The sequence below is a fragment of the Schistocerca piceifrons genome, chromosome 1, assembly GCF_021461385.2.
Source record: "Schistocerca piceifrons isolate TAMUIC-IGC-003096 chromosome 1, iqSchPice1.1, whole genome shotgun sequence".
In the NCBI taxonomy this organism is placed as follows: Eukaryota; Metazoa; Arthropoda; class Insecta; order Orthoptera; family Acrididae; genus Schistocerca; species Schistocerca piceifrons.
In genome coordinates this window covers 398,514,817-398,542,568 of record NC_060138.1, presented here as the reverse complement: position 1 = coordinate 398,542,568, position 27,752 = coordinate 398,514,817, and the positions used below count along the sequence as shown (strand labels likewise).

The 27,752-nt window shown below is 42.9% G+C and overlaps 1 protein-coding gene across 1 annotated transcript in view; it reads right to left on the bottom strand.

Moving 5' to 3' along the window:
• The window catches only part of LOC124791171 (serine protease easter-like), a 61,751-nt gene extending 39,376 nt beyond the window's left edge, over window positions 1-22,375 (bottom strand). Inside the window, exon 1 of the mRNA XM_047257839.1 lies at window positions 22,255-22,375. Coding sequence (XP_047113795.1) covers window positions 22,255-22,327 — 73 coding nt within the window. The 5' untranslated portion in view covers window positions 22,328-22,375. The remainder of the gene's footprint in view (window positions 1-22,254) is intronic.
• Between the last annotated feature and the right edge of the window lie 5,377 nt (window positions 22,376-27,752).

Genomic DNA, 27,752 nt, shown 5'->3' with positions numbered 1-27,752 from the left:
GATGGCAGCCAGATGCGATCAGTGCTCAACCATACCAAGGCATGAGCACCTTCTCTCACTCAACCTTGCGTGGCCCCACCCTCTGCTGGTGACAGCTGGGGATTCAGAGACACTGCACACATTCCAGCAATTCAGCTGTCTAATGCGAACAGCAGAATGGTAGTTCTGATACCTGCCACTAGTACACTGCTTATGAGAACTCTGTAGTCGCAACTTGCGTGACGTAAGATGAAATGGTAGTGAAATCTGAAAACGCACAAACACCAGTACTACAGCCCACACTGAAAAACGGCGAATAATTAAGAATTCACGTCAGTTGAAAATTGTCTATAATCTTCGTATACGTTCTGCAAGGAAATTAAAAATAAATATAAAAGTTAAGATGCACAGTCATCATCTTGGGGTGGGGGGGATCACACTTGTGCAGTGACACAGCAGTTCAGATACTATGTTTGTAAAACCGTGTGGCAACCAACCGCGGCAATATTATTTGCTAACAAGGTTGGATACATGCGGAATAGTAATTGCCGCATTGAATCATCAAGTAAATTTTATGCTGAAATCAACGAATATTGTATCAACTAAATATGCACCAAAGGAAGTGAATTTCGCGTTATACCTGGTCCATACCGTTATACTTTGTCTGGGCTATAAACAGCTTTTAGTTTCATTCATTGCGTACTGTAGTGTGTCATCTTAGCATTTGTCACTGTCAGTTATACTTGCAAAAAAAGTACTATCATCAATATGCATCTCACTAACCAACGCACTGAAATCGAAAATCTCGACAGATATACACTCCTGGAAATAGAAATAAGAACACCGTGAATTCATTGTCCCAGGAAGGGGAAACTTTATTGACACATTCCTGGGGTCAGATACATCACATGATCACACTGACAGAACCACAGGCACATAGACACAGGCAACAGAGCATGCACAATGTCGGCACTAGTACAGCGTATATCCACCTTTCACAGTAATGCAGGCTGCTATTCTCCCATGGAGACGATCGTAGAGATGCTGGATGTAGTCCTGTGGAACGGCTTGCCATGCCATTTCCACCTGGCGCCTCAGTTGGACCAGCGTTCGTGCTGGACGTGCAGACCGCGTGAGACGACGCTTCATCCAGTCCCAAACATGCTCAATGGGGGACAGATCCGGAGATCTTGCTGGCCAGGGTCGTTGACTTACACCTTCTAGAGCACGTTGGGTGGCACGGGATACATGCGGACGTGCATTGTCCTGTTGGAACAGCAAGTTCCCTTGCCGGTCTAGGAATGGTAGAACGATGGGTTCGATGACGGTTTGGATGTACCGTGCACTATTCAGTGTCCCCTCGACGATCATCAGTGGTGTATGGCCAGTGTAGGAGATCGCTCCCCACACCATGATGCCGGGTGTTGGCCCTGTGTGCCTCGGTCGTATGCAGTCCTGATTGTGGCGCTCACCTGCACGGCGCCAAACACGCATACGACCATCATTGGCACCAAGGCAGAAGCGACTCTCATCGCTGAAGACGACACGTCTCCATTCGTCCCTCCATTCACGCCTGTCGCGACACCACTGGAGGCGGGCTGCACGATGTTGGGGCGTGAGCGGAAGACGGCCTAACGGTGTGCGGGACCGTAGCCCAGCTTCATGGAGACGGTTGCGAATGGTCCTCGCCGATACCCCAGGAGCAACAGTGTCCCTAATTTGCTGGGAAGTGGCGGTGCGGTCCCCTACGGCACTGCGTAGGATCCTACGGTCTTGGCGTTCATCCGTGCGTCGCTGCGGTCCGGTCCCAGGTCGACGGGCACGTGCACCTTCCGCCGACCACTGGCGACAACATCGATGTACTGTGGAGACGCAATTCGGCGGTACGTCCACCCGGCCTCCCGCATGCCCACTATACGCCCTCGCTCAAAGTCCGTCAACTGCACATACGGTTCACGTCCACGCTGTCGCGGCATGCTACCAGTGTTAAAGACTGCGATGGAGCTCCGTATGCCACGGCAAACTGGCTGACACTGACGGCAGCGGTGCACAAATGCTGCGCAGCTAGCACCATTCGACGGCCAACACCGCGGTTCCTGGTGTGTCCGCTGTGCCGTGCGTGTGATCATTGCTTGTACAGCCCTCTCGCAGTGTCCGGAGCAAGTATGGTGGGTCTGACACACCGGTGTCAATGTGTTCTTTTTTCCATTTCCAGGAGTGTATATATGTGCAGAGCAGCAGCTTTTGACGTTTTAACTTCACTGTATGCTGCTGATATTGTACTAATATCATAAACAGTACGCAACACAGCACTGGCTCATCCCGAACTGTGTCACAGTTACTTCCAAGCATATTATTAGAGAAATATATGCATTACACCCTGAGGCAAAATTAGCACGATTCGTCCCTTGTACTTAGTGTTATTACATAGGACGACTGATTCTATAATCAGACGAATTTCTAGGAAAGAACTATACCTATGGTTTCTGGCCGATGAATCGAGACAACTAGAAAGTAAACCACTGAAAATATTCATAAGGTAACTGACGATCACAAGACGAATGTATCTCAGATACACGGAAAATCTGAACCATTCATTTGCTGATTAATGACAAAATAGTAACCATGAATATTTCAGAGCTGAACTTATTAGGAAGAGGAAACATGGATACATCATCACGCTCAAAACTCCAAGTAAAACTCAAAACAGAAGAAGGTCGGAGAGAATACTCCTATGAAGACGAGACTGTTTATCTGTTGCTAAGGTGATGACCACAGAATTTTGGGATCTGTGGATAAGTGGGCATGTTTCAAACTAAAAATTCAGAAGTTTGGGATTCAATATTTATTGAGTCCTGAAATTGTTGTCCCACTTATCGCTTCTTTAACTTTTCGCAATGACATGTGTGAAAATGCTGAATATATTGCGCATACATAGGAAAAGAAGTCCACTACTGTGCAGCTACACTATTGATGACAAACAGTTGGAGACAGCGTAACCATCGAGAGGGACCTTTAGTGGAATGACCACATAAAACATATAGTGGGAAAAGCAGACACAAGACTCAGATTCATCGTAAATGTAACTCACCTACGAAGGAAGCTGCTTCTAAGACGCTTGATCGCCCCATTCTTGAGTATTGTTCGTCTGTCTGGCACCCCTATCAGGTAGGACTCATAGAGGAGATAGAGAAGGTCCAACGAAGAGCGGAGCGTTTTGTCACGGGATCCTTTAGCTGGCGAGAGAGCGTTACAGAGGTGCTAAACAAACTCCACAGGCAGACGTTACAAGAGAGACGTTGTACGTCACGGAGACATTTACTACTGAAATTTCAAGACAGCACTTTTCAGTAGGAGTCAGACAACATATTACTCCCCACTCCTCCCCATATACATCTCATGTATTGACAATGAGGAGAAAATGCGAGAAATTAGAGCCAGTACAGAGGCTTACCGACAATCATTCTTCCCACGCACTATACGCGAGTGGAACAGCGTTGGAGAGATCAGACAGTGGTACGGAAAGTACCCTTCGCCACACACCATTAGGTGGCTTGCGGAGTATGATGTAGATGTAGATGTAGATGTAGATTTAGATGTCGCCAGACCATCATCCTTTGGCTGCTGGGCTAATTTAATTTTTTTTAAGTTTTTGTTACAACGCGGTAGTTGCGTGCTCGGAGCGGAATGATGCGGTCTTCCGACTTCCGTTTCAGCTGCGGCAGGCGCGCATCCGCAAGCTGGATGGTTGGCTCGTACAAGTTGGCCGCACGGAGCTGTTTTTCCTCGCGTGGCCGGCTACAGGAAACGGTTCCACGAAAACCGTGCACCTAAGGTTCTTGACCTTTCTTCAGCTGTCTGTTGTTATCGTCTTCATCTGGTGTCATCAACATAAAATGCCATACCCTTCGAGCAAACAAAATACGCAAGTTCAACATCGACACACTAACGATAGCATGAGTTTTCTTGTAAATTTCTAAACAATTTTGTGAAGAATTACCAGATTTCTTCTTTTCAAACTAAAACAACTTTACATGAGGAAGTAGTTAATACAGAATTTTCCGTCTTCTATCACGCTTGTAATTACCGACTTGCTACACATATAAGCCCTGACATGTTAGTGGTTCTCCACTCAAAAAAATTCACCCAACTGAAAGACGCCGTTGAGAAACCATTTATCTTTTGATTCTAGGGTTTTCGTTGTATTTTACTGTGAAAACTTTTCCGTTTCGATCCCTTTTACCATCCTCGTATGGAAAATTTGTATTTCTCAAGTACTGTCACCGATGGATGCGGGAAATTCTTCTCTGTGGTCGTAACATGATTAATTCTTAAACGATGTCAATATGGGTTCTGACAACGTCGAGGTGTGGCCAACGGTATAATTCATGGGCCTACTTATTGGTTACTTACGACGTGAATTTTGCAGAACAGAATACTAGCTGTTGTCTGTTGAACACCATTGTTTCAAATCCTTTGTTTACCTGTTTGCTTCGCAACAGTTGCATACAGGGTGTTACAAAAAGGTACGGCCAAACTTTCAGGAAAGATTCCTCACACACAAAGAAAGAAAATATGTTATGTGGACATGTGTCCGGAAACGCTTACTTTCCATGTTACAGCTCATTTTATTACTTCTCTTCAAATCACATTAATCATGGAATGGAACACACAGCAACAGAACGTACCAGCGTGACTTCAAAGACTTTGTTACAGCAAATGTTCATAACGTCCTCCGTTAGAGAGGATACATGCATCCACCCTCCGTCGCATGGAATCCCTGATGCGCTGATGCAGCCCTGGAGAATGGCGTATGATATCACAACCGTCCACAATACGAGCACGAAGAGTCTCTACATTTGATACCGGGGTTGCGTAGACAAGATCTTTCAAATGCCCCATAAATGAAAGTCAAGAGGGTTGAGGTCAGGAGAGCGTGGAGGCCATGGAATTGGTCCGCCTCTACCAATCCATCGGTCGCCGAATCTGTTGTTGAGAAGCGTATGAACACTTCGACTGAAATGTGCAGGAGCTCCATCGTGCATGAACCATATGTTGTATCGTACTTGGAAAGGCCCATGTTCTAGCAGCACAGGTCCAGTATCCCGTATGAAATCATGATAACGTGCTCCATTGAGCGTAGGTGGGAGAACATGGGGCCCAGTCAAGACATCACCAACAATGCCTGCCCAAACGTTCACAGAAAATCTGTGTTGATGACGTGATTGCACAATTGCGTGCGGATTCTCGTCAGCCCACACATGTTGATTGTGAAAATTTACAATTTGATCACGTTGGAATGAAGCCTCATCCGTAAAGAGAACATTTGCACTGAAATGAGGATTGACACATTGTTGGATGAACCATTCGCAGAAGTGTACACGTGGAGGCCAATCAGATGCTCATAGTGCCTGCACACGCCGTACATGGTACGGAAACAACTGGTTCTCCCGTAGCACTCTCCATAAAGTGACGTGGTCAACGTTATCTTGTACAGCAGCAACTTCTCTGACGTTGACATTAGGGTTATCGTCAACTGCACGAAGAATTGCCTCGTCCATTGCAGGTGTACTCGTCGTTCTCGGTCTTCCCCAGTCGCGAGTCATAGGCTGGAATGTTCCGTGCTCCCTAAGACGCCGATCAATTGCTTCGAACGTGTTCCTGTCGGGACACCTTCGTTCTGGAAATCTGTCTCGATACAAACGTACCGCGCCACGGCTATTGCCCCGTGCTAATCCATACATAAAATGGGCATCTGCCAACTCCGCATTTGTAAACATTGCATTGACTGCAAAATCACGTTCGTGATGAACACTAACCTGTTGATGCTACGTACTGATGTGCTTGATGCTAGTACTGCAGAGCAATGAGTCGCATGTCAACACAAGCACCGAAGTCAACATTACCTTCCTTCAATGGGGCCAACTGGCGGTGAATCGAGGAAGTACAGTACATACTGACGAAACTAAAATGAGCTCTAACATGGAAATTAAGCGTTTTCGGACACATGTCCACATAACATCTTTTCTTTATTTGTGTGTGAGTAATGTTTCCTGAATGTTTGGCCGTACCCTTTTGTAACACCCTGTATATGTAGGTCGATCTCTAGACGCTTCAGCTGCTGCCCTACGTCAGTGTCTGTCACCCTCACTGCTGCCTGTGCAACAGGTAGTAGTGCACAGTAGACTGTGCCTGCGTGGTTAATAACACACACTTTCTCCTCTCCAGTAATACCCCACTTACGAACTGTGTGTGTGTGTGTGTGTGTGTGTGTGTGTGTGTGTGTGACAGTGAGAGAGAAAGGGGGGGGAGAGATAACGCACATGCCCATTAATGATTTGAGAGCGATGGTTATCTATGGTTTCTGCGTACTCGTGCTTACGCTGGCGGGTCAGGCAGTACAACTTTCAGAGTAATTCTCTTTTGAACTTTCTGCCTATGTGATAAAAATTGAGTCTTAGGGTTTTTGTACAGAACTAGCCTGGCTTTTTGGTGAGGGTTTCTGCGGAGTTGTAGAAAAAACTTAAAACATTGCTCACAAAATCAGCCATAAAGGAAGCTCCGAATTTCCATAGCAAAGCTTTTCGAAGTCTTGGCAAATTTTGACCACGCTTTTTAAAATGACTGGCGCACACACATTGTGTACAAGCTGGCTTCGGACGCGAAAAGTGAAAGTGAGCTGTTATTTCACACTGCTTTCCATTTATTTTTTATATAAAGGTGAATAACCTAAAACTAGCACCGCAAATGTTGCGGAAATGGAATGTGCTATCGATATGCGGTTTTCACAGAATTGATCGGTAGTCAAGGGCTCATATTGTTAGCAAATCACCAGAGAGTAATAATAATAAGAAAGGGTGTTGTTTTGGCAAAAATACTCTCTTTAATTGTAACAATGGCTGTTGACATTAACAAACTAAAAGTAGGGTTTTTTGCAGGCGTCTAGTGCGAGTCATTTATGAGATATCGTATTTTGGAAATTTCCAATACCGATACTTCTTTGTTCCATTCAAACTGCGTAGTTGCAAGGTAGGATGTTGTTATGTTTGCTTGCAGTATGCTAGTGTACTCCTTGGGTGCATTGCTATTTGCTATTTACTTGGTGTGTGACAGTCCAAGCAGGGGGTCTTAGGGTGGCAATGGAATTTAGCAGTGTAGAAGGAACCAACACGCTCATGGGGTGTGGAGAGTGTAGGAAGAATGCAGTTCGTTCTTGTACGGTGTATGCAGCAGGATACCCCAATAAATGTCAACGATGTTGTCAATTATTTATCAATCTCTTCAACTAGTTACGTGTAAGTGCTAGTGTAACACCTAGACTACGTAACAGAAGTAAACAAACGACGACAGAAGAGGGGGAAATTAATGTTCTTGCGGCTGTTGCGGTTGATCCACATGTCAGGTCCATCGCAATTGGACGAAGAAGTGGCAATAGGCAGCAAAGTGTCTCATGCATACATAGGTTCCATCCGAATCACATCTCTATCAAGAGCTGCATGGAAACCATTACGAGAATCGTGTTAACTTCTGTACGTCAGGATACTTCAGATGTTTCATGTACCTTGTTTCCTGATGAAGTCATATGTACCAACTATGGCCAACTAAACCGCTGAAACATACACTATTGGTTTATTGACAATTTCCGTTGGCTTCGTCAGGTGGAACGTCAACGTCCATGGAGTGTAAACATGTGGTGTGAGATAGTGAACCATGAGCTCAAAGGCCGACTTTTCATAGACGTAACATTGAACGCGAAAAACTATCGAAGCTTCCTAACAGACCATATCCGACGGATGTTAGACGACGTTCCTCTGCGTGATGGCTGTTCAGCTCGTAGTGTACAAAGTACTACAGCATGTCTTCACGAATTGTTTCCGGATCTTTGGAATTGACGCAGTGGACCTGTAACTTGACTGGCCTGGTCCACGGATTTGACGCCTATAGACACTTTTCTGTGGCGAAAGCTGAAAGACGCTGTCTAAAATTATATACTAACTACAATCGATAATATGCAACGACGTATTACAGCAGTCTGCTCGGAAATCTCTGCTGAAATGCTAGCACGTATGCAGCAGTCGTTCCATACCAGAGGGGAAGCGTGCATTGCGGCTGTCTTTGGTTATTTTGAATACATTCTGTGATGGTCAATTGTCTCGTTACTGGTCAGAATCTACATAACTAGTATACGCACTTTGGCTGTTCTTCAGTGTGTACTACGACAGGTATATAGAGGACTTTTACCCACATTATTCTCGAGACCAGAACTATTATATCATCAAGTAATCTCAAGTTTCTCCAGAGGTTTTATATTCTTGTACATAAAGGAGCTTTTCTGATGATGGGACATTTGCATATCAGAACATGTGAAATTAACTGCAAAAACTCTTCGCTATGTATATAAGTTACAAGTCAGATATATGCTTACCGCGACAGCTCAAGGTAACAGTTTAGCACCGGGATGACGTTGATGGTGGTTCAAATGGCTCTGAGCACCATGGGACTCAACTGCTGAGGTCATTAGTCCCCTAGAACTTAGAACTAGTTAAACCTAACTAACCTAAGGACATCACACACATCCATGCCCGAGGCAGGATTCGAACCTGCGACCGTAGCGTTCTCGCGGTTCCAGACTGCAGCGCCAGAACCGCGCGGCCACTTCGGCCGGCGGTGACGTTGATTGTGAAATGTAGGAAACCATTAAAACTAATTACTAAACGATAAGAGCAAGAAGAGAAACTATAGGTACAGCAAGAGTCGTGTCATATACGGTACCACATATAGCAGTAATAATCTGTCACTGAAAGCACAGTATAGTGCAGTCAATCTGCTACTTCAAAGTTTTGTTCTTTATGCGTACTAGAATCTGAGGATGACAATGGAAGTTGTGAAGCGATGGATTGGTTAAGTGCATAACCGTTTCTCAACGTCAATAAATACTTTTCGACATTTAAATTAGAATTACATCACATGAGGTACGTAATATATTGATGAATGGATTAAAAACGCAAAACATCATGTTATTCTTGAAATTGTCGATTTGAGTTGGTGCGGTCATAATCAGTGATACCACACACGTCACACCAAAAGCCTTTTTCTTAGAAGAAGTAGTAACTGCTGCTTCACAGCAGTTCGTTTATTTATCAGTTGCTTTAGAGTTGGTCAACGTTTAAAATCTTAAATCTGCAACGTTAGAGACGCCTACCTCCAGATTCGAGTTTCACTGTTAGTCACGAAAGTGTTGAATTATTTATCGAATTGTCCTGTATAATTGAAAACATTATCAAAGCCACCCTGTAACGAGTTACAAGCTTCATGGGTGAGTAATAATTACTCGAATTAACTATTAATTTAACTTCATAGAACAAGAAAGAAGTGATGATCTAAGTGGTATAATGACAGCTTCACTGTATAGGTCCTGTGGGACTAGATGTCAATGGAGAATTGCAGAACTAGCTATGGTTCCTAAAAGAGTCAGTATGAATCAGCCAATGGATGCTCTATCACAATTTAGATGTTAGTCGAAGTGTTGCTTTAGATGTAATTGTCACTAGACTGCAAGAGTCAACTATAGCTGACAACTTGTCATTCTAGAACTTATCGCAAAGATTATATACTACCTGGCCAAACAAACAACTACCACTGTATGTGTAATGTACACCCATGCTCATAATTTAAGGATAATTGCAGAATGTGGTGCCACACAACATGGCACTACACAAAACTGGCGCTAATAATGTTTAATGTGTGTGAAATCCTATGGGACTTAACTGCTAAGGTCATCAGTCCCTAAGCTTACACACTACTTAACCTAAATTATCCTAAGGACAAACACACACACCCATGCCCGATGGCGCTAATAGCATAGGCCCATAGGGAACGCACACGACACAGATCTGTAAGTCCCCGGTATTGGTGATAAGTTGGGAAAACAGTCCCGAAACACATGTGCTACAAAACGCCACTGTCTCCTGCGCATGTACCCCGACATCTGTATGGGATATGATCACCGTGCACACGTACATAGGCCGCACAACGGGTTGGCATACTCTGGATCAGGTAGTCCAGCAGCAGCTTAGGTATAGTCTCCCATTCTTGCACCAGTGCCTGTCGGAGATCCTGAAGTGTCGTAGGGGTTTGAAGACGTGCAGCGCTACGTCGACCGAGAGCATCCCAGACGTGCTCGATGGGGTTTAGACCTGGAGAACGGTCAGGCCGCTCCATTCGCCTGATATCTTCTGTTTCAAGAAATTCCTCCACGATGGCAGCTCGTTGGGTCTGTGCGTTATTATCCATCAGGAGGAAGGTGGAGCCACTGAAACCATGAAAAGGCGGACATACTGGTGCAAAATGACGTCCCGATACACCTGACCTGTTACAGTTCCTCTGTCAAAGACATGTAGGGGTGTACGTGCACCAATCATAATCCCACCCCACACCGTCAAACCACGACCTCCATACAGGTCCCTTTCAAGGACATTAAGGGGTTGGTATATGGTTCCTCGTTCACGCCAGATGAAAACCCGGCGAGAATCACTGTTCAGACTATACCTGGACTCGTACGTGAACATAACCTGGGACCACTGTTCCAAAGTCAATGTACTGTGTTCTTGACACGAGCCTTAACGGGCTCTCTTGTGACCAGGCGTCAGTGGAATGCACCTTGCAGGTCTCCGGCCGAATAAACCATGTCTGTTCAGTCGTCTGTAGACAGTGTGTCTGCAGACAACTGTTCCATTGGCCACGGTAAGGTCCCGAGCAAGGCTACCTGCAGTACTCTGTGGCCGTCTACGGGCGCTGATGGTGAAATATCGGTCTTCTTGTGGTGTTGTACACTGTGGACGTCCCGTACTGTAGCGCCTGGACACGTTTTCTGTCTGCTGTAATCGTTGCCATAATCTTGAGATAACACTTTGTGGCACACGGAGGGCCTTTGCTACGACCTGCTGTGTTTGACCAGCCTCCACTTGTCCTAGTATTCCACCCCTCATAACGTCATCAATGTGTGTTCTTTGAGCCATTTTCAACACACAGTCACCATTAGCACGTCTGAAAATATCTGTACACTTACTCGCTGCACCTTACTGTGACATGCACCAACACACCTCTGCCTATGGGGACTGCTGCCAGCGCCACCGTGCAACGACCTTAGGTCAAATGCATCGCATGGTCACACCTCGAGGTGATTTAAACCCGCAAACCACCCACCAGAGCATTGTTTCACCATGTATCAGCATTATTCCTAATTTATGAGCATGAGTGTAGTTATGAGTCGAAAACACTTGAGATGAGAAACTTGCCAATGATTCCAGCACACCTTACAATTTGTCACCACATGTTTACAAGTTAACACAACGTTGGTGCTACTACACAAAATTAAGAATTATTTGACTCATTTCAGTTCCTAGTTTGCTATTATAAAGTGGCGTATATGTCTCGACTTTATCTGCCGTCTACTTATGCTCCGTGCTCTTAGAGCCTACAAGAGTTGCTTCTATGTTCTGTTGTAAGAACTTAACACTACGTGTCCAGATAATAGCATTATTCAACGTTTTTGCTCTGAGGTACAATTTACGTACACAGTGCATGAAATCTGCTAAAAAGAGCTAGTATATCTTTATTTGTGGTTATCAAACTTAGTAAGTCCCTTACTTTGTGCGGTGGTCGTCGTGTGCTCTGGTTCTTGTCGTGTGCGAAGAGAACGAAGATTCATTAGCGCGAGCACTTTCTTCTGAATGATGATGATTATGCTGATGATGATTGGTTTGTGGTTTGTGGAGTGCTCATCAGCCACCGTACAAATTCCCAGTTTTTTCGCACTCCAATTTTTGCACAGTCCAATCTAGCCACTGTCCTGAATGATGATGATCATGAAATGATGCGAACAATACACACTCAGTCCCCGGGCAGAGAAAATCGCCAACCTGGCTGAGAATCGAGCCCCGGACCCCGCGTTCTTCTGAAGTTATCTTCGTGGGCCTCAGTTCCACCACAATTGCAGATGCTTTTAAATAATGTATTTTGACTATTTACGCTGTGTACCTGCGTACCAAAATGATACTGTGTCACAAGGAAACTCAACTATATTTGGACCTACGATAAATGAGAAACTAACACCTCGTCTGTCTGTACAAGAACTTCACGTCGTTTCCGAAGCTGTATGTGATAGAAAAGCGACACGAGTTCTGCTGTATTCTGCGTTTGCTGCCTAATGGTGAAAAGATAGTACCAGGAATATCTAAACTACTTCAGGAGACTCACCACTGACGCATTTATCACGAAACCTCACTGCACTTCCTGTCGAAGTTTCGCTCATTTGTAAACAAAGAGCTTGCACCGTCTTTTGGCAGTCTGCACTGTGTATGTGAAATATGTACTCATTAACTAGCTTTCAAAAGTCCACAAGCTCATAATATTATCTACTGGATAAATAAGCGTTTCAAGCATAATAAAGTTATTGGTTGCCGTTTGTCCCAGAGTTACATTATCACTAGACGGTTTTCCCTTTTTTCGGGGACATTCCTTATATTGTTGCTGTTTCTAGAATAACCGGAGACAGTCTTCCTGTACAGAAATAAATTTTTCGCATCTTTTATTTTAATCACGTTGTATCCGTTCCATTTTACTGTGCATGGGGCGAATGAAAGGATAAAGGTGTAATATTTCTTAGCTGATAGGAAAGCTATAAAACCCATCACTGGATAAAAGTTATGTAGTGGATCCCCCTGCGTTTTTTTTTTAGTCATTTATGCACGGTACATACATGTTACACACACTTGTCCATTATCAAACCCAGATTTTCTGAATTTATCTTGCAATTTTAGTTTTACAACGAAACGAGCATGAAATATGGCAGAGTGAGTTAATATGGTGCGAACATAAATATTTAAGTTATGCTACAGATCAGTCTGTTACTACGCCGAAACTAAAATTTGTTGGCTTTACAACTGACAACCACAATATCATCTTCCGACGTAACTAGAACTCGGGCAACGCTACAAACAGTTACATGGCAACCAAGGTTTCTTATTGGAAAGGGGGAGGGGCTCCAATATAACACATCATTCCATCTCTGCGCCGCAAGATGTGTATCAGATGTCTCATGCTTTCGGGCAGTGAAGTCATCTTTTTTTGGCCCTCAAAGGGAGATAGTTTACAATAAATGAACTCAGTTGGAATAGCAGACAGTACACGGGGTACACTAAACTATTGTACTTTCAGCTATCTATCTATCGATATAGTTTATACAGGGTGTTACAAAAAGGTACGGCCAAACTTTCAGGAAACATTACTCACACACATATAAAGAAAAGATATTTTGTGGACATGTGTCCGGAAACGCTTAATTTCCATGTTAGAGCTCATTTTAGTTTCGTCAGTATGTACTGTACTTCCTCGATTCACCGCCAGTTGGCCCCATTGAAGGAAGGTAATGTTGACTTCGGTGATTGTGTTGACATGCGACTCATTGCTCTGCAGTACTAGCATCAAGCACATCAGTACGTAGCATCAACAGGTTAGTGTTCATCACGAACGTGTTTTGCAGTCAGTGCAATGTTTACAAATGCGGAGTTGGCAGATGCCCATTTTATGTATGGATTAGCACGGGGCAATAGCCGTGGCGCGGTACGTTTGTATCGAGACAGATTTCCAGCACGAAGGTGTCCCGACAGGTAGACGTTCGAAGCAATTGATCGGCGTCTTAGGGAGCACGGAACATTCCAGCCTATGACTCGCGACTAGGGAATACCTAGAACGATGAGGACACCTGCAATGGACGAGGCAATTCTTCGTGCAGTTGACGATAACCCTAATGTCAGCGTCAGAGAAGTTGCTGCTGTACAAGGTAACGTTGACCACGTCACTGTATGGAGAGTGCTACGGGAGAACCAGTTGTTTCCGTACCATGTACGGCGTGTGCAGGCACTATGAGCATCTGATTGGCCCCCACGGGTACACTTCTGCGAATGGTTCATCCAACAGTGTGTCAATCCTCATTTCAGTGCAAATGTTCTCTTTACGGATGAGGCTTCATTCCAACGTGATCAAATTGTAAATTTTCACAATCAACATGTGTGGGCTGACGAGAATCCGCACGCAATTGTGCAATCACGTCATCAACACAGATTTTCTGTGAACGTTTGGCAGGCATTGTTGGTGATGTCTTGATTGGTCCCCATGTTCTTCCACCTACGCTCAATGGAGCACGTTATCTTGATTTCATACGGGATACTCTACCTGTGTTGCTAGAACATGTGCCTTTCCAAGTACGACACAACATATGGTTCATGCACGATGGAGCTCCTGCACATTTCAATCGAAGTGTTCGTACGCTTCTCAACAGCAGATTCGGCGACCGATGGATTGGTAGAGGCGGACCAATTCCATGGCCTCCACGCTCTCCTGACCTCAACCCTCTTGACTTTCATTTATGGGGGCATTTGAAAGCTCTTGTCTACGCAACCCCGGTATCAAATGTAGAGACTCTTCGTGCTCGTATTGTGGACGGCTGTGATACCATACGCCATTCTCCAGGGCTGCATCAGCGCATCAGGGATTCCATGCGACGGAGGGTGGATGCATGTATCCTCTCTAACGGAAGACGTTATGAACATTTCCTGCAACAAAGCGTTTGAAGTCACGCTGGTACGTTCTGTTGCTGTGCGTTTCCATTCCATGATTAATGTGATTTGAAGAGAAGTATTAAAATGAGCTCTAACATGGAAAGTAAGCGTTTCCGGACACATGTCCACATAACATATTTTCTTTCTTTGTGTGTGAGGAATGTTTCCTGAAAGTTTAGCCGTACCTCTTTGTAACAGTCTGTATTTACTGCTATTGTTTCTGTGTTAGCATTACATCGTATGGTGGCTGTCAGCGTGTAGTAAAAAGTGAGTTAACTTCAGTGGAAGAGACTCACATCCCGGACATACGTGTGAGGCAAGAAACGACACACGATAAACGCGTTTTGAAAACATGTGACAGCACTGAACGGAAACTGCGAAGCGAAGCACCGGTGATAACGAAGCAGACAGCCTGCTAAAGCGGAGATACCGACTCTGAGTCGCACGTCGTGTACTGCCGAGAGATGCCAATGTGGCTTCACTGTGTGAGAAGAAATGAGACTCAAATTTCTTTGTGTGTTTGCTGCTCATTTAAAATGTTTTAGGCGTAGACACTGAATGTCGGAATGTGATTAAAGTAATAACCTTCGAACGCTAAATATTTATCTAGAAATAATGCTTGAAACTCGTGCCATGTAAGGGAATTGGCTGCTGTGCTATTTTCCTTTAGAGTAAAATCTTCTTTTATTTGTTGTGTCTTTTTCCTCTCAGTGCATTGGAATCATCCTTCTCGTACTAGTAGTTAGCAAAGGATAGCTCCATTGCTTTTGACTATATTTCTGCTAATTTAAATTATGTAACTGTATTGACTAAACCGTAAATCTCTTTAGAATTGTTTCACAAACTCTGTTGTTACTGTACGACCTATGTTTCGGGTTATAAGCTCATTTCGCAGTAACAACAGATTCTATGGATGGGAACCAAGCAAAGAAAAATACGTCAATTTCTTAGTCTATCGATTCTTGTTTTAAAGTATGAAAGTTATCCCTGTAGACAATTTTGACATAGTTACATACGTATTTTATCAAATTAATTGAGATAGCGTTTCCAGTAACTTTGAATAAACGTAAGAAACGTAATCAAGTTTACGAAACAATGGTAAAACTGTCTTTCATTCAGTTAATACAACATACAGTGTTTCATCAAGGACTGCCAGGTTAGTCAATTATAACGATCTAATTATGTGGCTCTATATCACAGTATGTGCAACAATATTCTCTAACACTGATACCAATCGCCCTGCTCAGGAAAAAATAATCCTGTTAACATCTACATCTACATTTATACTCCGCAAGCCACCCAACGGTGTGTGGCGGAGGGCACTTTACGTGCCACTGTCATTACCTCCCTTTCCTGTTCCACTCGCGTATGGTTCGCGGGAAGAACGATTGCCGGAAAGCCTCCGCGCGCGCTCGAATCTCTCTAATTTTACATTCGTGATCTCCTCGGGAAGTATAAGTAGGGGGAAGCAATATATTCGATACCTCATCTAGAAACGCACCCTCTCGAAACCTAGACAGCAAGCTACACCTCGATGCAGAGCACCTCTCTTGCAGAGTCTTCCACTTTGCTAAACATCTCCGTAACGCTATCACGCTTACCAAATAACCCTGAGACGAAAGCGCAGCTCATCGTTGGATCTTCTCTATCTCCTCTGTCAACCAGACCTGGTACGGATCCCACACTGATGAGCAATACTCAAGTATAGGTCGAACGAGTGTCTTGTAAGCCGCCTCCTTTGTTGATGGACTACAGTTTCTAAGGACTCTCCCAATGAATCTCAACCTGGCACCCGCCTTACCAACAACTAATTTTATATGATCATTCCACTTCAAATCGTTCCGTAGGCATACTCCCAGATATTTTACTTAAGTAACTGTTACCAGTGTTTGTTCCGCTATCATATAATCATACAATAAAGGATCCTTCTTTCTATGTATTCGCAATACATTACATTTGTCTACGTTAAGGGTCAGTTTCCACTCCCTGCACCAAGTGCCTATCCGCTGCAGATCTTCCTGCATTTCGCTGCAATTTTCTAATGCTGCAACTTCTCTGTATACTACAGCATCATCCGCGAAAAGCCGCATGGAACTTCCGACACTATCTACTAGGTCATTTATATATATTGTGAAAAGCAATGGTCCCATAACACTCCCCTGTGGCACGCCAGAGGTTACTTTAACGTCTGCAGACGTCTCTCCATTGAGAACAACATGCTATGTTCTGTTTGCTAAAAACTCTTCAATCCAGCCACACAGCTAGTCTGATATTCCGTAGGCTCTTACTTTGTTTATTAGGCGACAGTGTGGAACTGTATCGAACGCCTTCCTGGAGTCAAGGAAAATGGTATCTACCTGGGAGCCTGTATTTAATATTTTCTGGGTCTCATGAACAAATAAAGCGAGTTGGGTCTCACACGATCGCTGTTTCCGGAATCCATGTTGATTCCTACAGCACAGATTCTGGGTTTCCAGAAATGACATGATACGCAAGCAAAAAACATGTTTTAAAATTCTAGAACAGATCGATGTGAGAGATATAGGCCTAAAGTTTTGCGCATCTTTTCGACGACCCTTCTCGAAAACTGGAACTACCCGTGCCCTTTTCCAATCATTTGGAACCTTCCGTTCCTCGAGAGACTTGCGGTACACGTCTGTTAGAAGGGGGCAAGTTCTTTCGCAAGTCCAGAGAATTAACATTGCTGATCTTACTTTCGATATTTGGTATAGAAATAAAAGCAGTAGAAAATTTGTGATCAGCTCACGTAGTGCAAGCATAAGATGTACAGAGTGAATGCACCAGGAATAGGGACAATAGCGGCTGCCAACGGAACGGAAACCACAGAACCCTCTTGAGACGATTACTTGAAAAGACTGTACTGATTTTGACGAACATAGATGCACTTGGCTATCAGTGCATTTACTTATAAAAATGAACAATAGCTTTTAACTTGGTTGCACTCACGTGTCTATCATTCGTTATTGGTTATATATAAGCGAACCTACTCTGATATCTGTCTTCTGCTGCTCGCATTCTCGCGCGAACTGAACCACTTGCTTTTATATGGCTTTCAGTATATACATTTACATGAAAACATTCAGCACGGTCGGAGTGCAGTGTGCCATTCGTCCGCTTCTTAACAGACACGGTAACAAACTGCAGTGGGAAAGAGAAACACTTATCAATTACAAGAGGAATTTATGCTCCGGTCAACAAGCCTTTGCATCTGAATAAGGAAAGATATACAAGGTGTTCGAACATTTCCATTACAAACATCTAGGACTTGTAGACGAAAGTGAGTACATAGTATTTTGAATAAGAACCCATGTCCGGAAAGGTACCGTTTCCATTCAACGACAGTTTCAGTTCAGACGTGTAACGCGTCCACGTCTGCTGAGGGCAGCAGAAAAATCTCAGTTTCTTGTCGTGGTATGCAGCATGGTAGACAGTATGACGTGTACTACGTCAGTCAGTCAGTCACTTGGTGTCACTTAACGTCGTAGGCAAAGTTTAATTTGCGAGACTTCTGTAGAAACGAGGAAGATCCGCTGGGATGAGTTCTGGCCGCTGCCCCAGAAACTAAAGAGACACCTGGTGGGATGGAGAGTGTCTACCAGAACATGCTTCGTAGATACAATGTCTGTAAAAACGTTGGTGGTCTTCACATCGAGTCGCTGCTGTAACGCATCGGTGCCGTTCTATACGTACGGTATGCTGGATTGTTTTTGTTTTCGAATAATGTAAACTCGAAATGTTTAAGTTTTAACAAAAAATGTGCTTAAGTGATAAATGGAAGCTTCGTTATATTTCCTTTCGAAATGTTACCTTTTAGTTGTGTTGCATCATGGATAATTCAATTCATCAAGCAGAAGTGGATGAGTCAAACACCTGAATGAAAACCATCGTAGAACGAAAACGGTAAGTTTCCGAACATGGCTTCCTATTCAAAATATAATGTACGCGCTCTCCTGTACAAGTCCTAGAAGTTTTTAATGGGAATTCCCGAACACTCTGTATTTATTAAGGTAGTAAAATTGCGAATATATAGAAATGATGAGCAGCCAAATTATCCACGTATTTAATCACTGGTCTTTCCTCGACGTGAAGGAAAATCCTGATGTGATGTGCTACTACAGGCTACAAGTACAATATAACTGAAACTTGAGCTTAGCGGCATGCCTTTTCACGGGCAATTTTCCCGCTTTCGTCTGTCATCCTGATACGTATGTAAAACAAATTATTTTAGCTCAATGTTTATATGAGAGTGATGTAAAGGCAGCAAGAACTTAACAGAAATAAAAAATGTGTCCTCTTGCCTTTGTATATGGTTGCCATTATGGTTAAAAACCGTAGCGATATTTGGTGATAACGTTCTGATCGATTTATCGAAATATTTATACAGATTGAACGAACACTGTGTATTCAAATGTTGCCTAGCAGAGCTGTTGAGAAATGCACATCGTTTGTGCTATCCTGTTCTGTAACGGTTCAGTCGCCACTACTTTTCCGTGTGGATGTCTTCATATCTGCAAGCAACGGAAACTGTTACTCCCGAATTGACGTCTACCGTTAACTCTGGTAGCGTATGCTACTATTTCAGCTGTGTATAACTCTTCTGTGCTAACACATTGACTTACGTTTTACGAGTTCATGCTGAACACTGAACACTGAAGTTATATGCGTCTTTAAAAAGTAAATGCTTTCAATGCTCTGGAAGGCTCACAAGTCTGCCGAAACAAAGATGCTTAGTAGAAAACAAGAGTGCACCAAACTGCGAGTCCGCGGCCCACCAAATAGACATCTTAGACTGAAAATAAATATCTCTATTCTAAAGACTGTTTTGGGTTCCCATATAGTTCAGATGGGAAACCTCACGAATGCATTTTAAATGAGATATGCTGGTTTCCAGCCTTGTAGCGTTAATTATCCATCTGCAGCTACTTACTGTATTTAGACATTCTACTTCATTATAACTGAAAACTTTATTCGCATTTCTGAACTATCAAAGGGCATCATATAGAACCTTAGGTGAAAAAGATAACAGGAAGAAAGAATACGTTGCTCTAAAAACTCATCAAACTGTGCGAATATCAGCATCTTCAAATTAGTAGTTGGTAGTTTTCGCACAGGATGTTTTGATTTGGTATCAGCTTTGAAATTATTTCTACACGTTGGTTGATTTCAACTTACATTGATTAGCCTATTTAGATTTCAGGTTCCAAAAAATTACTGCAACGAGTTGCCTTTTGTTTTATCATTCAATTTTTATTTTCCATTACCGATTTCGAATCGCCCAGCGATTCGACATCAAATGGTACTTATTTATTGCATGTTTACAGCACTTTGAGCGTATTTAGTTTTGGTCTTTGGTTTATTTACGTTTTGTAAAGCATGTGGAGGTTGCTACCTGTGGCTAAATTTGTAAAGTGCTGTAAAATTAACATCACTATAAAACATACGTTATGTTTTCCAAAACAGTATGTGCACCAAGAACAAACTAACAGAGACAAATAACTCTACACGACTCCCACAGTGCTGCAAACATGCAATAAATATGTAACAGTTGATAATGAATCGCTAGGCGATTCTAATCCGTTAATAAACAATAAAAACTGAAGAACAAAACAAAAGGGGCAGGTTGCAGTACTTTCAGGGAACCTTTAGCATCACATTCGTAGTGTTCCACATCCATAATGGATAGATGTTTTAGTTAGACTTTTCCTTCAGTCTTATTTCAGCCCGGGTTCCCGGGTTCGATTCCCGGCGGGGTCAGGGATTTTCTCTGCATCGTGATGACTGGGTGTTGTGTGCTATCCTTTGGTTAGTTAGGTTTAAGTAGTTCGAAGTTCTAGGGGACTGATGACCATAGATGTTAAGTCCCATAGTGCTCAGAGCCATTTGAATCATTTTAATCTTATTTCAGTAGCAGCCTTCTGAACGATTAAAGGTAAATGATTTCACGAGTGTTCCTTCGATCGTCAACCTGGCAGACAGCTGTCACTCCAACCGATTGGGGGCAAGATATGCAGCTTAGATAAAATGTATCTTTTTCTGCGCCTGCTATACAAAACGAATATTTATCTGCGCTGTAAAACACTCCAATTGCCACATTATTCCAGTCCACCTCCGTGTGGATATAGATATGGATATGGATAACAGACTGCTGCAGAATGCATTTACTGGCTAAAGACGTCAGTAGTTCAGATGGTGATTGTTCACTTTACCTATGGATAACCTTTTTCTTCTCAAGCAGGTAACTTCGTTACTACAACTTTTTTCTGGTGTTAATCAGTTTCGTGAATTGTTCGCACCATTAGAAAAGTTCATTACACCTTATTTTACTTTCGATATAATGCAAAACATATAGAAAGGAAAAAAAATGCGCAATCACCTGAAATCATAAGAAGGAAGAACATCATATGTTTAGAGCCTCTTCAGTCGAAGGAGATGCAACAAATCTGTCCCTGTCATCAGCTCAGACATATATTTGAAATAGTGTTACAGTAAAGACGACTTGGTTCAAATCGCTAAATGTCTAACATGTGAAGCGTTTTTCGTGTTCATTATACAAATTATTGTGTAAGAAATTGCACGCATAAGGTCAACTGTTGGCTTGCCTAGAACACTTATAAATGAATTCGAGGAAACCAACCACAAGTGTACTGCGTAATACTTCCATTTTACGCATAGATCCTGCGCCGTGTTAAGCTAAGTTTTATGCGGATGATGATTAAAAGAGTATAAATGTCGCAACGTCTGCAAGGTACAATAGCGTCTGGCCTGTAGTATTATAGTGGCTAAAGAATTAGCTACAGTTGAAATGTTTTTCTATGTTTATTTTTCTCCCGTAAGAAGGTCATTTAGCATGGAACTGAAAACAAGGTTAAAGACATAAATTTCGTTGTGTGTGAGCTGTACTTTGAACCAACAGCAGTCCTGGCATCCAGCAGATTCAAATAAACATGCCTCAAAGCGTAACGCTTTCGTTGCTATACGTACAGTAGTCCAGAACAGTGAGAATCATTATTTAAAAACACTTTGGACAAGTACACAAAGGGTAACATAATAATCAAAAATGTCCGCAGCTCGAGGTCTTGTGGTAGCGTTCTCGCTTCCTGCGCACGGGGTCCCGGGTTCGATTCCCGGGAGGGCCAGGGATTTTCTCTACCTCGTGATGACTGGGTGTCGTGTTTTCTTCATCATCATTTCATCTTCATTGACTCGCAAGTCGCCGAAGTGGCGTCAACTAAAAAGGACTAGCAATACGGAGGCCGAACTTCCCCGCATGGGGCCTCTCGGCCAACAATGCCATACGATCATTTCATAATAAAAAAATAATAACTACAGTAAATTCTAAAAATGGTTTCACGATACTAGAGGACAACTATTCGAATGTTTCGGCCCTCACAGTCACTTTGTTGAGTGTAAATTTAAATTATCGTATACGGCGTAATAATACGTATGACCACAGTTGCATCGGTTTGCGTACCTACTTTCTTATTTAAGCTTTGTTTACATCAAGATCCAGTTTCCCAAGGCAAATTACTAGCAGTACGCCGAGTGTATTGTACAGCAAGAAAGTACGGCATAGTTCCCAGCTGAACGGGGGGACCACGCCACTGTGAACGAAACAACGGCTGTGTGTACTCACCGGCGCTTGCTATGGCTGCGAAGACGGCGACTGCGCACGCGCTGTAGGCGAATGATGGTCGGCGCCTGGCCATGGCTGCACTGCAGGCTCCGGAGGCGCAGTGGCGGCCCGCGACGGAACGCTCCGTTAAATGCGCACTGCTCGCTGCAGGCGCTCCGCGGGCCGCCGCCACAAATGCTTCCGGCGCCAAACCAGTAGCTCCGGAGACTTGCCGAGACATCAGCCTGACACATAATGCCTCGTGACACCGCGCACCGCGCGCCTGGCAGACGCAGAAGACTGGCACTCCGGTGAGCAGGATGGACAAAACATTACTCACTCCCAGGAGACACCACGCTAACACCACCTCCAAACTTGATAATGTCCTCAATTCGGCGAGGAAGACAGTCCAACGATTTCTTCTTGTATGCCATATCTAGCGGAAGCCACTAACTGATTATCAGATTCCTGAGAGCTACCAAATTGCAGGGATGTGGACTGCTTTGTTTCACTGCTTTTTCGGATAGTCCCCGTAATTAACTGTGTGTTCAAGGTCAGATGATTTAAAGGGCCACTCGAAGTGCGGTAGGGGGCTTCTTTGTTCTCCAAGTCAGGGACGTATGTGTGCAGTCCTGTGACCACTGCTGTTTTTATGGCGAAAGACAAGTGTATTCACAGCATACTCATCATGAAGATGTAGAAGAAAGGACAGCAGTTGGTCACATACTATGTAATAATAAACATCCTCGTTCACGTTCGTAGTAACCTAAATGAATTGACCCATGTCATGGCACGGTAAACATCCCCAAAACATCATGGAACCACCTCCAGGCTGAACTATGCCATCACTGAGTGGGGGACCACGCAATATGTCTCCTGCAGCTGCTGCCCGCTTTCTGTGTTGTTTGGCTCCTTCAGGCTGTGCTGCTGTGAGCAGTGCCCTTTCACAAGGTACTCCACTCCAAATATCCACTGCATGCAGTTCCAGGTAATATGGCAAGAATCGTTCTGCTGCAATGTGCATTGTCGTCAGATTTCCTATGGTATCACGATGGAACTATGCCAGGTTTCATCCCTCCCCCCCCCCCCCATTCCAATTCCTCTCCCGCAAACCTTTTTGACAATGACCAATTGCTCTATGAATAAAATGGCGTGAAATTCAAAATTCGGCAGATAATTGAAAATAGCCCAATTTCCTTATATATAAAACAATGGCAAATTCAAAAATGATGGGAAGTTAAGAAACCTGAGTTGTGCAGTTATCTTATTTGTTGAAAATCCAAGATGGTTGACACAGGGATATTTGTGTAGCTTGCATGGTTATCTGATATCCTGGGTTTTCCTCAAACCAATGATGTCATAATTCAAGATCGAAGACCCTGATATACTGGTGCAGTGTGCATGGTTGTCAGATTTCCTGAGTTTTCTCAACCCTATGATGTTAAAATTCCAGATAGTGGACTCTAAGATGATGGTGCAATCAGCTTGTTTCTTAGATTTCATGTGTTCTAGGTTTATAATCCAGCCCTAAGTATAGAATGGCAAATTTTAAAAAATCACGTTTTTCTATGATATTTCAGTCTACCTAAAATAAGTTTAAAATGTTACCTGTCCAGCTTATCAAAATTTTGAACAATATCCTGTCAACCTTCTGAAATCATTTACACAGCTTTTATGGTTGCCACTCAAAGCTTGCAGCTGACTTGCCCTAAGTTGAAAACTGCGTACTGTGTAGTAGGAATTGGATAGAGACGTTCATGTCTTTGTTTAAACAAATACCATGCAAGGGAGGGTCTCTTCATGATGTGTGGACGTGACGTTCACAGCCGGTCCATCAGCCATCAAACCACCTGCAAGGCCCCGTTCGATAAGGCAGTGTTTCACCCCTGCAGGATGTACATCATACAGCACTGTACTTGAAACTTCCTGGCAGATTAAAACTGTGTGCCGGACCGAGACTCGAACTCCAGACCTTTGCCTTTCCCGGGCAAGTGCTCTACCAACTGAGCTACCCAAGCACGACTCACGCCCCGTCCTCACAGCCTTATTTCTGCCAGTATCTCGTCACCTGCCTTCCGAACTTTTCAGAAGCTCTCCTGCAAACCCTGCAGAACTAGCACTCCTGAAAGACAGAATATTGCGGAGACATGGCTTAGCCACAGGTTGGGGGATGTTTCCAGAATGAAATTTTCACTCTGCAGCGGAGTGTGCGCTGATTTGAAACTTTCTAGCAGATTAAAAGTATGTGCCGGACCGAGACTCGAACTCGGGACCTTTGCCTTTCGTGGGCAAGTGCTCTACCAACCCTACCTTCCAAACTTCACAGAAGTTCTCCTGTGAAACTTGCAGGACTAGCACTACTGGAAGAAAGGATATTGTGGAGACATGGCTTAGCCACAGCCAGGAAGTTTCAAATCAGCGCACACTCTGCTGCAGAGTGAAAATTTCATTCTGGAATCACTGTACATGTATGTGATACCCTTACATGTGCGGCAGTGGAGCGAATAACACAGATGGTATAATATGGCGCTGTACTAAAATTCGATAGTAGGATTATGCAACAGGGAATGTAATGGTACTCAAGAATGACAATCTCTCTCCCTCAAACAAACAACGTGAATGGTTCATCTGTTACCACTTCAGTTGGAGTTACACATGATCGTGATTTGTCATATCATTGGTGTATTTGATATCAATCATCTGCCGCAGCAGGTACTACCATCTCGGATTTTGTAGTGATCAGTAAGAGGCCATAGATAATGAATACACATTCTGCTTCATCTAGTAAAAAGATAATAATAACAAAATAAATAACAACAGAAACAAGAAGAAAGTGTAGTTAGTAGAAAAAATGTGAGCCTGCTCACAGAATAATTGTATGGGATTTTGCCTATTGTGCTGCATGTATTCCATGGGAATAGGTGGCCGATGATCGCAGTTGCTTTCATAGAACCATCCAAGACCTGTGCAAAATTTTGTTACGTGCACTGGATTAATGCCACATAAATATTGCCTGGAGCCAATTTCTGAAAAAAATAATTAAAGGGGTCGGAGAGATATAGTCATAAGCCACATTCAACTAGTTTTGAGATACAGCGACTTTAGTTTCATGGAAGTATAAAAAAAATGTTGAAAATAAAATAGGCACTTCCTTTTTGCTTTTAATTATACTTTAATACATTGTGAACCTTCTGTAAAATACACAATCTTCTTTCTGTTATGTAATATTAATTTGAGATTCATTTTAATTATGTTATGGTCGAAACTGGATTATGACTGTCTCCCTGAAAATAATTTAGGACATACAATATGTTTTTAATCTTTTACTTTGAGAATTATGTAACAAGTAGTAATTTTAACAATTTTTGTACTTTCACGTACACACATACATAACAGATAAGTCAGTCTAATACTATGTTTTACACTGTAAACGTGCAATCAAGGAAGTTCTTCTACATCATCAGCGAACATTTCCCTCACATATTTCCAGCACATGAACGAAAAAAGTTCTGATATGCTGCAGGTATGTATGCCATAAGAGACAGTATGTCATCAGTCTGTTTTTGATTAATTTTAAGTGGCTTTCTATATTTTATTGGCAGCTGGAATAGATCTGGTTCAGCAGGTCTTCCTTTCCTCTTGCTATGTAGATCCACTGTCATGAAGGTTCCTATATCTAACAGTGCTTCACACTTAGTGTGAAGGGATCTTTATACTCAAACATAAATTGAGTCGCTTTACTAAAGCGATTGTGATCTCCAGATGTGAATAGGATGGGTATCGAGATTAATGACTTCAGATCACCCAAGCTTCTGCAGTCTTTTCTGTGAATTTTAGTCACAATGAAATTTTTTGGACTAGCAGATTTGACTACTTCTGCCCATTCATCTGGCGTGTATACTATTGGCCGTCTGTTTCTCGCATAAATTTCAATGCGACCAAAATCACGATCGCAAGGAAGTCTATTATGCCATACCACAGAGAAATAGTGCTGTACAGATTCAAATATTTTGGTGGCAACGAGAAGTTTTTCCAGGTTAATAAGAGACCAATTCTTTGCCTGACCCTTACAATTATCTGTGATTATGTGGAATTTTTGGCTTGAGTGTTCGTTAGCTCCAAGTATATTAATAAACAGCTCCCAACTTCATCTGCACCCCTTCCTCCGTTCTTCTCACTCCCTTGTATCCCTTATTTGAGCTACAATCGTGGATACCATAGTTATACGCCCATATTTTTCTCTTTTAGAATTCTGGGCCAATTGTTAGTTTTGGCATGGGAAACTTTTGTTGCATGTTCATTGCTGTTATGTGCTGCTCTTTCACATTCTCTTTAGCCAGAGAAGTCAAAGAAATGATCATATTTTGCCCACATTTAGATGTAACTAATGTTGTTTCCTTTGTGTAATTTCTTCTGCACACAATTCTGGGTTACTCGTCGCCGTTAGAAAGGCATCGCATGTTGAACAGGTGTTGTTTTTCGGCAGTGTGAAGCATTTTGTTAAATTCGGACATACGAATTGCCCTGAATTTGGTTTTTGATACAGTAGAGACACCCTTTTCCTTGCTGTATTCAGAGTATTTGTCCAGAAATAAGGATGCAATTGTGAGATCACATTATGTATGGCACTGAGGAAGTGGTGGTTGTTGGATGTTTAAGGGGGACTAAACAGCGAAGGTCATCAGTCCCACTGAGGAAGTCTCTGACACCTTGCACAGCTTCGTCTTGAAATTCATGTGATTGATTGCCATGTTTGCCTGAAAGAAAAGAGCACATGATTTAATACATTACATTGTGTTATTATTATATTTCAACATTATTTTATTTGGTTAAAATGGATACCTTATAGTAAAATGTAATATACAAACCTCTCCTATCTTCTTTTGGAAATGCGCGACCCAGCTTCATTTGCTGTTGCAAATTCCTCAATCTTCTTGTGTGATTCTGTAAGCCATGAACCATGAGGAATGCTCGCTGCAAATCATGACTTCCATTCCATTTACTTTCACACTGTATGAAAATGTCACAGCTCTAGATGAAATTTGATTTGTAGTCTTCTTTGGACAGCTGTGAAACAAAGAAATGTGAAGCAGAACAAGGTACAGTCAATTTGTGACAATTGGTCATGTTTAAAAGAAGTGAAATCAACCGTTACTTTTTTTGTTGCCGCTTTCATACAACACATTAGGTAAGTATTCTAGGCATTAAAGTATCCTATGTCCCAAAACGAGTGGAAAATATTTTCTTCTTCTCCAAGTACTGCAAAGCTCAATAACAAGTGAGTAACGTATGAACTGCTATGTCTCACTCTTTGACATTGCAATAGCTGAACCACTAAGTTTCATTTTGCAAATTGCCAGTGTGAGACCTAAGTTGATGCCCCCTGCGGATTCGGCGTAAGAATAGGCCCGCGGTATTCCTGCCTGTCGTAAGAGGCGTCTAAAAGGAGTCTCAACCGTTTCGGCCTTCTGTGATGGTCCCCTCTTGGGTTTGACCTGCGTTTTTTTTTTTTCCAAATT